Here is a 12,743-nt window from a genome sequence, read left to right on the forward strand (position 1 = left end):
TGGTTTGAAACCCCACAGGGGATGCAGAACTTTTGCATGTGAGGAAGTCATCCAGATGGCTCACAGAAGGTTGGTGCTTCTACAAAGATACCTAAACTTGGCTGAAATAATGTATCTTGGGTATAAGTCCACCATTAAAATCTTGAAACTTCTAAATGACACTATTTAGGTCATACAGTGACTTTCTGGAAGTCACTGTATGACCTAAATAGTGTCATTTAGACCTAAATCCTAACAAAACTAAAAATTACAAAAAAAAAATGCAAAAGCATAGGAAATGCTTCCTTAACCAGAAATATAAATGTATCTTACTTTAAATTTTTGTCATTTTTGTTAATATTTGGTGGTGGTGTTTTTTAGTTTGGTATATGCTTCCTAACTTCAACCTAGCTTTGAATCCAGTGTAGTTGGTCCATATTGGGTAGTTACATGTATATATGCTGAAAAATATAATGAAACTGGACATTAAATGTATTACTGAAATTCTTTACCACTCCCTTTATCTTTCAAAAAGATTTTTAGCATTGCAAAATTTAAGTTAGTCGTGAGTGTGAAATAAATCTTGTATAGGTCTAAAGTGTCCTGTTCCTCCAGTAAAACGGTACTTACTAACTTTTATTTGTTGGTAATGTATGTGGTTTGTGAAGAAATGTTAGTGACTAAGAAGCAGTTATTAGACTGAAATGGTGTAAGCAGTGCAACTGTGTAATTAATAACCTTGCTTTTACCATCTATCATGCAGGAATTCTATATGTAAAGTTGAACCTGTGTTAACTGACATCATTCAGTACAAAATAATGATGTGTGAGTTAAGAGAGGTTGTCAGTTGAACCTATCTTAACTGACGTCAACTGGTAACAAGTACCGTATTTTCCCCAAGTTTTGGGACACAAAAAAAAAAAATTTGTTTTACTGTCCCAAGATTTAATTTCAAAAAAATATTTCTAGGAAAAATGTTCCAAATTTTAGGGACATCGCTTTTATCTAGGATAATTAGAAAGGCAAAAGATGAAATAAATTATCCAGAATACATCTTTTTATCCTTACAATGATCTCCTTTGGTGAATTAATCTTTAAGATTTTAAGCTATATAACATATCCATGTGTTATTATCAGATAACATGCATTTAACCGTGAAAATCACATATTTGCATGATAAGAATATATAGCTTTTAAATAAACGTTTGCATATCTGATGTATAAACTACTATTGACCCTAACATTTGCAAGGCCCATTTGTGTAAGATAGAAATGAATATAAACTGGTACTGATGTTATGCGTATACCAAATGTATTTTAACCATTCTTTTAAGTGGACGAAGCTCAGCTTTATAAAAAAATTAATTATGATGACCCTAAGACTAATAATGATTACCTATTTGCACATTATTAAGTGATGACAAACCTTGTTGATGGAGCTATAAACAGTTTGTATTGGTGTTTGTTTGATGTGTTAGCTGAAACAGGGTCATTAAGTAGCATTTAAGCACAAAGGGAATTACATGTATAAAGCATGTCTATATATACATCAGTCAGTCTTCACCATAATAAAGGTATCCAAATGACTGAAAATTTATATCAAAGTTTTTGGATATACAGTTGAAATCAGGTATCGCGAATTCCATTGGATCGAGCGTTTTACTTCAAGATAACCCGAAGTTTGACTTAAGGTGATATTTTGGGCAATATGTTTCTGACAAGGACTTAAAAATGTCTTCGAGATAGCCAGAATTTTGAAATAAGCAAGTTCGAGATATCGAGTTTCAACTGTAGTTGATTGGACTATTTGATTTCAGCTTATGCAATAGCCTGACAGTGTAGAGTAGCTTATTTTGTAGATAAAGCATATTTTTATATACTAGTTCTGTTACAGGAGAGCGAGAGGGTAAGTCAGATGGCGTCCCAGCAGCTGCTTGCATTACAACAGGATAGAGATAAGCAGATACAGTCGGCACAGGAAGCTAACAAGGTATTGTTGTTTACTGTGTGGTTACATGTGCAGGGATTTTGGCCTCTGCGGTTGAGTTGTTAAGGGTGGTGTTGGCAATTTACTTGCCTTTCACCGCAGTACATTGAAGCCCAGCTCAAGGTTTTGTTTGAGGAAGCCATCCATTTGTCTTGTCAAAGGTCATTTGTGTCTACAAATCACTTGCCCCTCACACCCTGTACATTGAAGCCCGGCTCAGGGTTTTGAGGAAGCCATCCATTTGCCTTGTCAAAAGTCAATGGTTTTACCGAGGCCAACAGTTTTCTGATATAATGCCTGAAGAAGCACTTGAGCTTATTCTCAGCCATTAAATTGGAAAGTCACCATATGACCAGAATTGTGTTGTTGTAACTTATAACTCAAGAAAACAAACAAACATGTACAGTGGGCCTGCAGGGCCTCCTATGTCATTTAGCATGGTTGCCAAACAGAGAAGTAAATGAATTTTGAAATTATGGACAAAGAATTATATCAAAATGGGTTGTATTACTTTAATTTTGCAATTGGAAGTGATTGGGCAAAAAGAATGTTTTAAAGAACCAAGTGAGGCTCTGATATTGTCTATGTCTTTAGTATGGTAAGTTACTGTGGTGTATCTTAGGTTAGCTTAGTTTGTAAAAATTTACATGAGAGGCAGTGGCAAGCAGAAAATCTTTTCAATATTTAACAAAGCAAAAAATCAATTTGATCACTCCATATCTTTTTGCACACTGCAATGTAATCTTTCAGGAGAAAGTACTGTTTGGAAAGGGAAGAATATGTTGCTGTTGACAAGTTTTTCTTGCCTACCGTGCAGGAAAAATACATAATTGTACATCGCAACTGCGCAAGGAAGGCATAGATATTGTTGTCTTTCCCTAGGGAAAAGCCTTGCCTGAAATAGTGTGCACATAAGTGATATCAGTATAGTACTAGTCACATTATGGTGTCATAATTATATACATATGCCAGAAAATACCAGGTACATTGCTATCTATTTTTAATGTGATAGACAAAAATTTCCAATATGGCCTCACATGGCAAGTTTCATAACTCTGGCTTACATTTTAGCACAGTTATGCCCCTTTTTCTACTTCGAAAATTTTGCTTAAGTTTTTGCATGTAAGTTGGTACAGTGCAACCTCTGTAGAGCAACACCCTTTGGGAGATACAAATATTTACCTGTTATTGACTGGTATATTATTTACAGTTGGCAGAGAAGAGAAAGGCAATGTTGGATGAGTTAGCCATAGAATATCAGAAGGATGGGGACAAGCACAGGGAACAGATGTTAACCATGGAAAATGATTATGAATCCAGACTGAAAACTCTCCAGCAGAAATTAGATCAAGAGCAGGTAACTTTTTTCTCCAGGATAACGGAGATCTTACATATGGTAAAATTAAAATTGCCAACAGCCTTTCGTCAGCTTAATTCCAAAATACTTTAGATCCATTTTTAGCAATAGTGACATTTTTGTATTACTGTATAAATGGATATTTTTGTGGGTCAAAAAGTTCGCGAACTGCCAATTCCAGATGTTTCACAGCGGAAATATTCACGTATCACCAAAAATTGAAGTGCCAAAGCCAAATTTGTATCATTACCTGACTGTAAGAACATGTCTTGGTGAACATGGAAATTTAGGCTAGCTGATATTTTCAGGAATTTCTTGAAATCGCAAATATTTACACGTCACATACTGTATTTCTAAATATTTGTCTTGAAGAGTTCTATATGCATATTGTATTTACACGTTTGTAGAACTGATTAATACAGCAACTAAAGCGTTTTCAAAACCCCATATGTCTGTTTTAACCATTAACATTTCAAAACTTTAAAAACTCACTTTTCTCAGAATGTGAAAAATAGACTTGCGTCATTGTGGAATTAGGCCAAAGCTTTGTGTATAAAACAACTTTTATGTTTATTTAATTCATGCAACATGCAATGTAACAGAATCTCGGATGGTAAAGTACAGTAATACAGAATGATGTTGATGTGTGAAACAGTTACTAAACTTGTCATAAAATCATGCAGAAATTAAAAGAATTGATAATGGTAAATCAAAGATTGTAAAAAAGCTCTTCAAAATTATTTTTTTTATTTTAAGAAAAAGTGTGTAGAGCTGGAGAAGTTAAAACCAGTGGTTGAGGAGAAACAGACAGAAATCAGCTCACTGGTGGAGAAATGTGGCTGGCTGGAGAGGAAGTTGTCAGACACCGAGGTATACACTGTTTTAAAACATTTATGAAATATGATCATTAATCATGAGAAAACATTGAAGGTATGCAAAAAGAACAAAAATAAAGGATGTATTTCTCAGATTGACGGGTCTTACATTATACAAGTCTCTTCTGGGTGGAGTTATCATGTTTTGGATAATATATTAAAATTAGTGATTTTTCATTCTTATTAATAAACCACTAGATGCAGTATTTTCTTTCTGTAGTATATATACATGATACTGTACAATTATAGACATATATTGAGGTCAGTAAAACAGCATATATAATGGTATTCTGTTGACTCACACATACAACACTCTTAACAGATCAAATTAGAATGTTTGAGCAGGGTTTATAACACTATCTTTTATATATTTTAAGGGTAACCTTGACAAGACTTTAGATGAAAATGAGACAGCTTTACTAACTATGACAACAAACCATGAGGAGGAAATTACATCTCTCAAAACTGCACATTCCACAGAAATTGACAATCTTACTTCCACATTCCAGGCAGAAATTACTGTAAGTTGTAGGGGACTGAAAGGGTTATACATGGTTACAGTTCATCGATTGTGATAGTGTATTATTTGTAACGGTGTATGGTTTGGTACAGTGTATCGCTTGTTACTGTGTATCATCATTTGTTACAGTGTAGCATTTGCTACATTATAATTTATCATCATTTGTTCCAGTGTATCTGTTGTTACAGTGTATCATTTATTCCAGTGTATCATTTGTTACAGACTCAGTGTATCATTTGTTACATTATATCATCATTTGTTCCAGTGTATCATTTGTTACAGTGTAGCATTTGTTACAGTGTATCATTTGTTACTGTGTTGCATTTGTTACATTATATCATGATTTGTTCCAGTGTATCATTTGTTACAGTGTAGCATTTGTTACATTATATCATCATTTGTTACAGTGTAGCATTTGTTACAGTGTATCATTTGTTACAGTGTAGCATTTGTTACATTATGTCATCATTTGTTACAGAGTATCATTTGTTACAGACTCAGTGTATCATTTGTTACATTATATCATAATTTGTTACAGTGTATCATTTGTTACAGTGTATCATTTGTTACATTATATCATCATTTGTTACAGTGTAGCATTTGTTACGTTATATCATCATTTGTTACAGTGTATCATTTGTTGCAGTGTATCATCATTTGTTACAGTGTAGCATTTGTTACAGTGTATCATTTGTTACAGTGTATCATTTGTTACATTATATCATTTGTTACAGTGTATCATTTGTTACAGTGTATCATTTGTTACATTATATCATCATTTGTTACAGTGTATCATTTGTTACATTATATCATCATTTGTTACAGTGTATCATTTGTTACAGTGTATCATTTGTTACTATGTAGCAATTGTTACAGTGTATCATTTGTTACAGTGTAGCATTTGTTACATTATATCATCATTTGTTACAGTGTATCATTTGTTCCAGTGTATCATTTTTTCCAGTGTAGTGTTTATGAAATTGTACCATTTGTAACTCTGATTCGTTTGTTACAGTGTATCATTTGATTGTATTGCCTCCTCAAAGGAAAACTTGTTTGTATCATCTTACCAAAACTTTTTCTAGCAATTAATGATATAACATCAACTTTCCAAAATCTCAGTTGAATCAGTTACATATAATTGCACAAGACTTAAAAAAAAGTATTGGTTTGCTAAGTTTTTCACTTGTGTATAACCTTAAGTCACACTCTTTAAGAGGAAAAATAATGAAAAAAAAAGCACTGTGGAATCATTCCTTTTCATTGGCTAAGTTTTGTGGTTTCAGCCAAAATGATTGTTTCATTGGGACATAAACATGTGGATTTTATGGAGAAATTAGGGCCTGCCATAAATTTATTGTTCTGCTAGAGTTAATTCAACCCTCTTTTGATATTTTCTAGTCTTTAAAGGAGTCAGATGAATCTCAGAAACAGGTCATTGCAAATCTGGAGGTAGAAGGGAAAAAACTGAAACAGGTATTAATAGATGTGTTACTATAAATAGCTATGAAATTGGTATTACAAGCCACGTCTTGTGATTGTGCATTTATTACTAACACACGGTTAAAAAGCCCATTTGACAGGATGGCAAACGCATGTGAATTTTAGATACTGTACACACTGAGAAAATGTCTTGATTCAGGTAACATTTTGCCTATATTTCCCTTACAACTTGACAGATTTTCATAAAATGAAGTGTGTCGAAGACAGCAAATTAAGTATTTTCCTCTGCACAAAGCCTCTGCCATGAGTTCTCAATAATTTTTTCAAACTCTTTGCTCAACTGTTTTTTGTGGACTGTGTATAGAACGTACAGATTTTCACAGTTGGGCGAAATGTGTGAGAAAAGTACTGAGAAGTGATTGTAGACGTTTTATGCAGACAAAAGCTCCTAAGGTCGCACAATATTTCCAATGCAGAACTCTTGCATATTTCTCGATACAAAGCTAATAACCTGTAAGTACAGTTCTTGTAGCTGACCAGTCTATTTGGAATGATAGCTTTGCGTGTTAATAACGTTTCCCTACAGCAGAAACAAGACATTGATTTTATTAATGGTAACAGTTTCTCTAAGCCGTGAAATGATTTCTTACAGGAGATTAAAGATGGTGTGAATGAGAGAAAAGTACATGAGAAAAAGGGAAAATCAGTTGTAAGTAATCTATTTCAATATCTTTGCGATATACATTTTACTCGGTTGATATGACACGATGTATTGAGTTAGTAAAAATATGTCACTATATGCACTATATGATGTTATTTTTATGATCATCTAGACAAGAAAGAAAATTACATTAAAAATTTAATTAATTGGCCAGAATTATTGTAATTATCCAAAAGTCAGTTAAATTTGAGAATACTTATGCAAAATGGAAAGATATGAAAAGAGATTTTTACTAACGTCATGACATCTACATACCACATTTTGTGCAGCACAATTTAAGCTGTTGCTTTTTAGCCCACCATCATCAGATGTTGGGCTACTCAAATCACTCTGCGTCCGTGGTCCGTTGTCCTTCCATCCGTCCCTCCGTCCGTCCGTCCTTCCGTCCGTTAACAATTTCTTGTTATCGCATCTCCTCAGAAACTACCAGGGGGATTTTGACCAAACTTTGTCAGAATGATGTACTGGTACCCTAGTTGTGTCCCCCTGAAAATCAGACTGTTTCAACAATTTTTTAGTGAGTTATGGCCCTTTGTTTATTTCTATAATTTACATAGATTTATTTAGGGAAAAACTTTGAAAATCTTCTTGTCCAAAACCAGAGCCTAGGGCTTTGATATTTGGTATGAAGCATCATCTAGTGGTCCTCTACCAAGGTGGTTCAAATTATGTCCTTGGGGTCTAATATGGCCCCACCCCGGGGGTCACATGGTTTATATAGGGAAAAACTTTGAAAAACCTCTTGTTCAAAACCACAGGGCCTAGGGCTTTGATATTTTGTATGTGACATCATCTAGTGGTCTTCTACTAAGATTGTTCAAATTATCGCCCTAGGGTCAAATATGGCCCCGCCCCGGGGGTCACATGGTTTACATAGACTTATATAGGGAAAAACTTTGAAAATCTTCTTGTCCAAACCACAAAGCCTAGGGCTTTGGCATTTGTAATGTAGCATCATCTAGTAGTTCTCTACCAAGTTTGTTCAAATTATCCCCCTAGGGTCAAATATGGCCCCGCCCTGGGGGGTCAATATGGCCCCGCCCCGGGGGTCACATGGTTTACATAGACTTATATAGGGAAAAACTTTGAAAATCTTCTTGTCCAAACCACAAAGCCTAGGGCTTTGGCATTTGTAATGTAGCATCATCTAGTGGTTCTCTACCAAGTTTGTTCAAATTATCCCCCTAGGGTCAAATATGGCCCCGCCCTGGGGGTCACATGGTTCATATAGACTTATATAGGGAAAAGATTTTAAAATCTTGTCAATAACCTACAACATTCAAATTTGGACCACATGTATGGTTTTGAGTGGCAAGATGAACCTTGACATGAGTTGACCTTGATTTTGACCTAGTGACCTACTTCCACATTTCTGTAGCTACAGCCTTCAAATTTGGACCACATGCATAGTTTTGTGCACTGAAAAAAACTTTGACCTTGACATTGACCTAGTGACCTACTTTCACATTTTTGAAGGTACAGGCTTCAAATTTGGACCACAAGCATAGTTTCGTGTTCTGAAATGGAATTTGACCTTGATTTTGACCTACTGACCTACTTTCACATTTCTCAAGCTACAGCCTTCAAATTTGGACCACATGCATAGTTTTGTGTACCGAAACAAACTTTGACCTTTACATTGACCTAGTGACCTACTTTCACATTTTTGAAGGTACAGGCTTCAAATTTGGAACACATGCATAGTTCTGTGTTCCGAAATAAAATTTGACCTTGATTTTGACCTAGTGACCTACTTTCACATTTCTTGAGCTACAGCCTTCAAATTTGGACCACTTGCATAGTTTTGTGTACCGAAATGAACTTTGACCTTAAGATTGACCTAGTGACCTACTTTCACATTTCTGTAGCTACAGGCTTCAAATTTAGACCACATGCATAGGATTGTGTACCGAAACAAACTTTGACCTTGACAATGACCTAGTGACCTACTTTCACATTTTTGAAGGTACAGGCTTTGAATTTGGACCACATGCATAAATTTGTGTTCTGAAGTGTAATTTGACCTTGATTTTGACCTAGTGACCTACTTTCACATTTCGTCCTTGAAATTGATCTAGTGACCTACTTTCACATTTCTCAAGCTACAGCTTTCGAATTTGGACCACATGCACAGTGTTGTGTACGGAAATGAAATTTGACCTTGAGCTAGTCAGTAAGTCTTGAAATTTGGAACACTCAAAAATGGCACATTGGTGGGCGCCAAGATCACTCTGTGATCTCTTGTTGAGTTTTACCTTTGGAGTTACTGTTTAAACTGACAAGTAAACATTAAACTAAACTATCATTTATCCAAAAAAGATGTCTATGGCACACATATGTTTGAGGAGTTTTTGGACACACACGTTCGATGACATTTGGGACACATACGTTTCATGATTTTTGGGACACAGATTTTATGACACATATGTTTTGATGATTGTACATTTGTAAGCATATAACAGTAAATATATTGCAGTTAAAGGATCTGAAGAAACAGCTACATGCAGAGAGAAAAAGGGGAGATAAATTACAGGAAAGATTACAGGAAGTGCTCTCCAATGGATCTCATAATAAAAGTAAGATGCTGCCACTGAAAATTATAGAATAAATTTGTAAGATGGGACTCAAATGCATAAAATATTAACTTCAAATCACTTGCCCCTCACTGCTTTTTATTCGAAATTTTGCATGGGGTGTAGAATTCTTTGTGAGGAAGCCATGCAACTGGCTTGCAGAAGGTCAGTGGTTCTACCCAGGAGAGACCCATTCCTAAAATGATCCTCGCCATAAGAAAACCAACATAGTGCGTTTGTGACCAGCATGGATCCAGACCATCCTGCACAACCGCGCAGTCAGGTCAGAATCCATGCTGTTCGCTTTCAAAGCCTATTGCAACTATAGAAACATCCCAGCAGGCTGGTCTGGATCCATGCTTGTCGCAAATGCACTATGTTGGTTTTCTCATGGCATGGCTCAATTAATGTCCCAAGAGGCACCTTGGATCTTCCTCAACCTGGAAAAGCTGGAAAGTCACTATATGATCTATAATTTTGTTGATTTGATGTTAATCCCAACAGAAAAAGAACAGCAAAAAAAATTAATTGAAAAATTATGTCTGAATATATATAACAGTTGTATGATTTTACTTAACTCTGGGGGTTACTCAGAATAACTTTTTCTAAGTAAAATTAAATCCTTGCTAAAACTGAATTAAAATGATATATTCATAAATTGCTGATCAGATCGTGATCAAGTTTCCTTTGGAAATGCACAGTTTTGTCTATCAGAAATGCCTCATCATTTTTACAGCTTTTATCTGAGTGTTGTTAATTGAAACTTTCAGGTATTGAGGATTTATTCCGTACCCCAGACATGATGAGTGATTCATGGCGGGAAGATCAAAGGTAATGTCTCTTTTTCAGTACACGCTGTCTACATTTAATATCCAGTTTTGTCAGAATATATGTATATGAAACACCAGTTTGTTTAATTAACTTTTTATTACAAAACATAATTATTTGCTTTCTATACAGAAGTTATATTGTGCAGAACAATATGAAATGGGAATGAATTTGCATCTATCATTTTTATTTGCATTATAGACAGACTGTTCAATATTTAAGTGGCCACCAAACACATTTACATGGAGCTTCATAAATCATCTTTATATCCTCTACTTACAGATCTCCGGAGTGTGTAAATTATTCCTAAGAATCTTTTGTTAATCAGTTAATAAACAGTTTTTATGTTTTTAGCTCGACTATTCGAAGAATAAGTAGAGCTATCCTACTCACCACGGCGTCGGCGTCGGCGTCACACCTTGGTTAAGTTTTTTGTACCAGTCCACATTTTGACAAAGTCTTTTGAGATAAAGCTTTGAAACTTTCAACACTTGTTTACCATCATCATGGCCAGTTATAGGCAAGAGCACATAACTCCATCAAGGATTTTGGCTGAATTATGGCCCCTTTTGACTTAGAAATCATGGTTAAGTTTTTCGATCCAGTTCATATTTTGACAAAGTCTTTTAAGATAAAGCTTTGAAACTTTCAACACTTGTTTACCATCACCATGGCCAGTTATAGGCAAGAGAACATAACTCCATCAGGGATTATGGCTGAATTATGGCCCCTTTCGACTTAGAAATCTTGGTTAAGTTTTTCGTACCAGTTCATATTTAGACAAAGTCTTTTAAGATAAAGCTTTGAAACTTTCAACACTTGTTAACCATCACCATGTCCAGTGATACGCAAGAGCACATAACTCCATCAAGGATTTTGGCTGAATTATGGCCCTTTTTGACTTAGAAATCTGGGTTAATATTTCGTACCAGTCCATATTTAGACAAAGTCTTTTGAGATAAACTTTGAAACTTTCAACACCTGTTTACCATCACCATGTCCAGTTATAGGCAAGAGTACATAACTCCATCAAAGATTTTGGCTGAATTATGGCCCCTTTTGACTTAGAAATCTTGGTTAAGTTTTCGTACTAGTTCATATTTTTTGTAAAATGTTTGACATATGGCTTTTAAACTTTTATCAATTGTTTAGTATAATAGTCTCTATCTGTAGGAAAGAGAACATAACTCTGTCATCTATTTTGGTTGAATTATGGCCCTTTTTGGACTTTGAAATTGGTTCTGTTTTCATACAAGTCCATGTTTTGTCATATGGCTTTTAAACTTCGAACACTTGTTTATCATTATGATTTCCATCTGTAGGCAAGAGTACATAACTATTTTGGCTGAATTATGGCCCTTTTTGGACTTTGAAATTGGCTCATATATTGCCATTTAGTGCAAGACTTATCGAAATCAAAGTAATACAGGAACATTGTTTGTCTAGTCTATTTATTTCTTTTGTCTGAATATCCGTGGAAATATTTTGACCCCATTCTTCAATCAATTCTTCGAATAGTCGAGCGCGCTGTCATCAGACAGCTCTTGTTATATATTTTATCCTGTTACCATGGCAACCATAAAAAATGTGTTAAAAATATACAGTTCCATACTTTCAAAGCTAATAATAAGTGAAGTAAGTTTTATAAATATTTGATACATGAAGATTCAGATTTCAAAGAATTTTTTAGTATCCCTCAATTCTTCTGTTTCCATGATAACAGTTACATAAAACATACTCTGCTTTTTAATGAGAAACAAATAACTAACTTTATGTTAAGTAAGCTTGACGCTCCAAGTTTATAAAATTGGATTTTGAAATCAGTCTCGTAATGCAGTCTTGTCATTGGCCAATTTCAAGATTATGTGCAGAAGTGACCAATAGGATGCTTGAAGTTTTAAGACTGGTCTTCATGTTTACTTTCATAAGTTTGGAGCCAGGACTTGTAACCAATATATCTCAGTCTGTAACTGCCATCTGCTTAATATATGATACTTATAAATGCTACATTTGTTCTGTTTTCATGGTGATAAAATGTCAGAAATGTTTACAGTTACTTTACTCATTATGCAATGCTGTTAGAAAGTTTATGAAGTGTTTATTTGTTAATTACATTTTTACATGCCTTTGAAATGGGATGTTTTATGGGAAGGCCTGTGGCAGTGAATGGATGGATGGCAGGCAGCATCCACTAAAGTTGTCCCATTTCTAATTTGAGTAGTTCTTACCAAATGTTCACTACACTCTAACTGTTTATAGGCATGCTGTCTCAGCTGAGCTAAATCACCAAGGGGATTGCCGCAGTGGCACTGGAATGATATCCCTTTAAGTACTCGAAATTGTGAAAACTGATATTGTTTGCTCTCTAACTTGAGTAGCTCTTATCCAAAGTTCACTTTTTTTGTTTGTCTGTAAGCTTTTTAATAGTCACCATCAGTAACCCATAAGGGCTGCTCCTCC

The 12,743-nt window shown here is 34.9% G+C and overlaps 1 protein-coding gene across 2 annotated transcripts in view; it reads left to right on the plus strand.

The window, feature by feature from the left end:
* LOC123530330 (GRIP1-associated protein 1-like) overlaps positions 1–12,743 on the plus strand; it is a 62,085-nt gene that overhangs the window by 21,167 nt on the left and 28,175 nt on the right. For both annotated transcript variants that reach the window (XM_053521794.1, XM_053521795.1), the window contains 8 exons: positions 1,874–1,969; positions 3,177–3,323; positions 4,080–4,193; positions 4,576–4,719; positions 6,120–6,194; positions 6,814–6,870; positions 9,359–9,458; positions 10,226–10,286. In XM_053521794.1, coding sequence (XP_053377769.1) covers positions 1,874–1,969; positions 3,177–3,323; positions 4,080–4,193; positions 4,576–4,719; positions 6,120–6,194; positions 6,814–6,870; positions 9,359–9,458; positions 10,226–10,286 — 794 coding nt within the window. The remainder of the gene's footprint in view (positions 1–1,873; positions 1,970–3,176; positions 3,324–4,079; positions 4,194–4,575; positions 4,720–6,119; positions 6,195–6,813; positions 6,871–9,358; positions 9,459–10,225; positions 10,287–12,743) is intronic.

The sequence above is a fragment of the Mercenaria mercenaria genome, chromosome 13 (genome assembly GCF_021730395.1).
Source record: "Mercenaria mercenaria strain notata chromosome 13, MADL_Memer_1, whole genome shotgun sequence".
Lineage (NCBI taxonomy): Eukaryota > Metazoa > Mollusca > Bivalvia > Venerida > Veneridae > Mercenaria > Mercenaria mercenaria.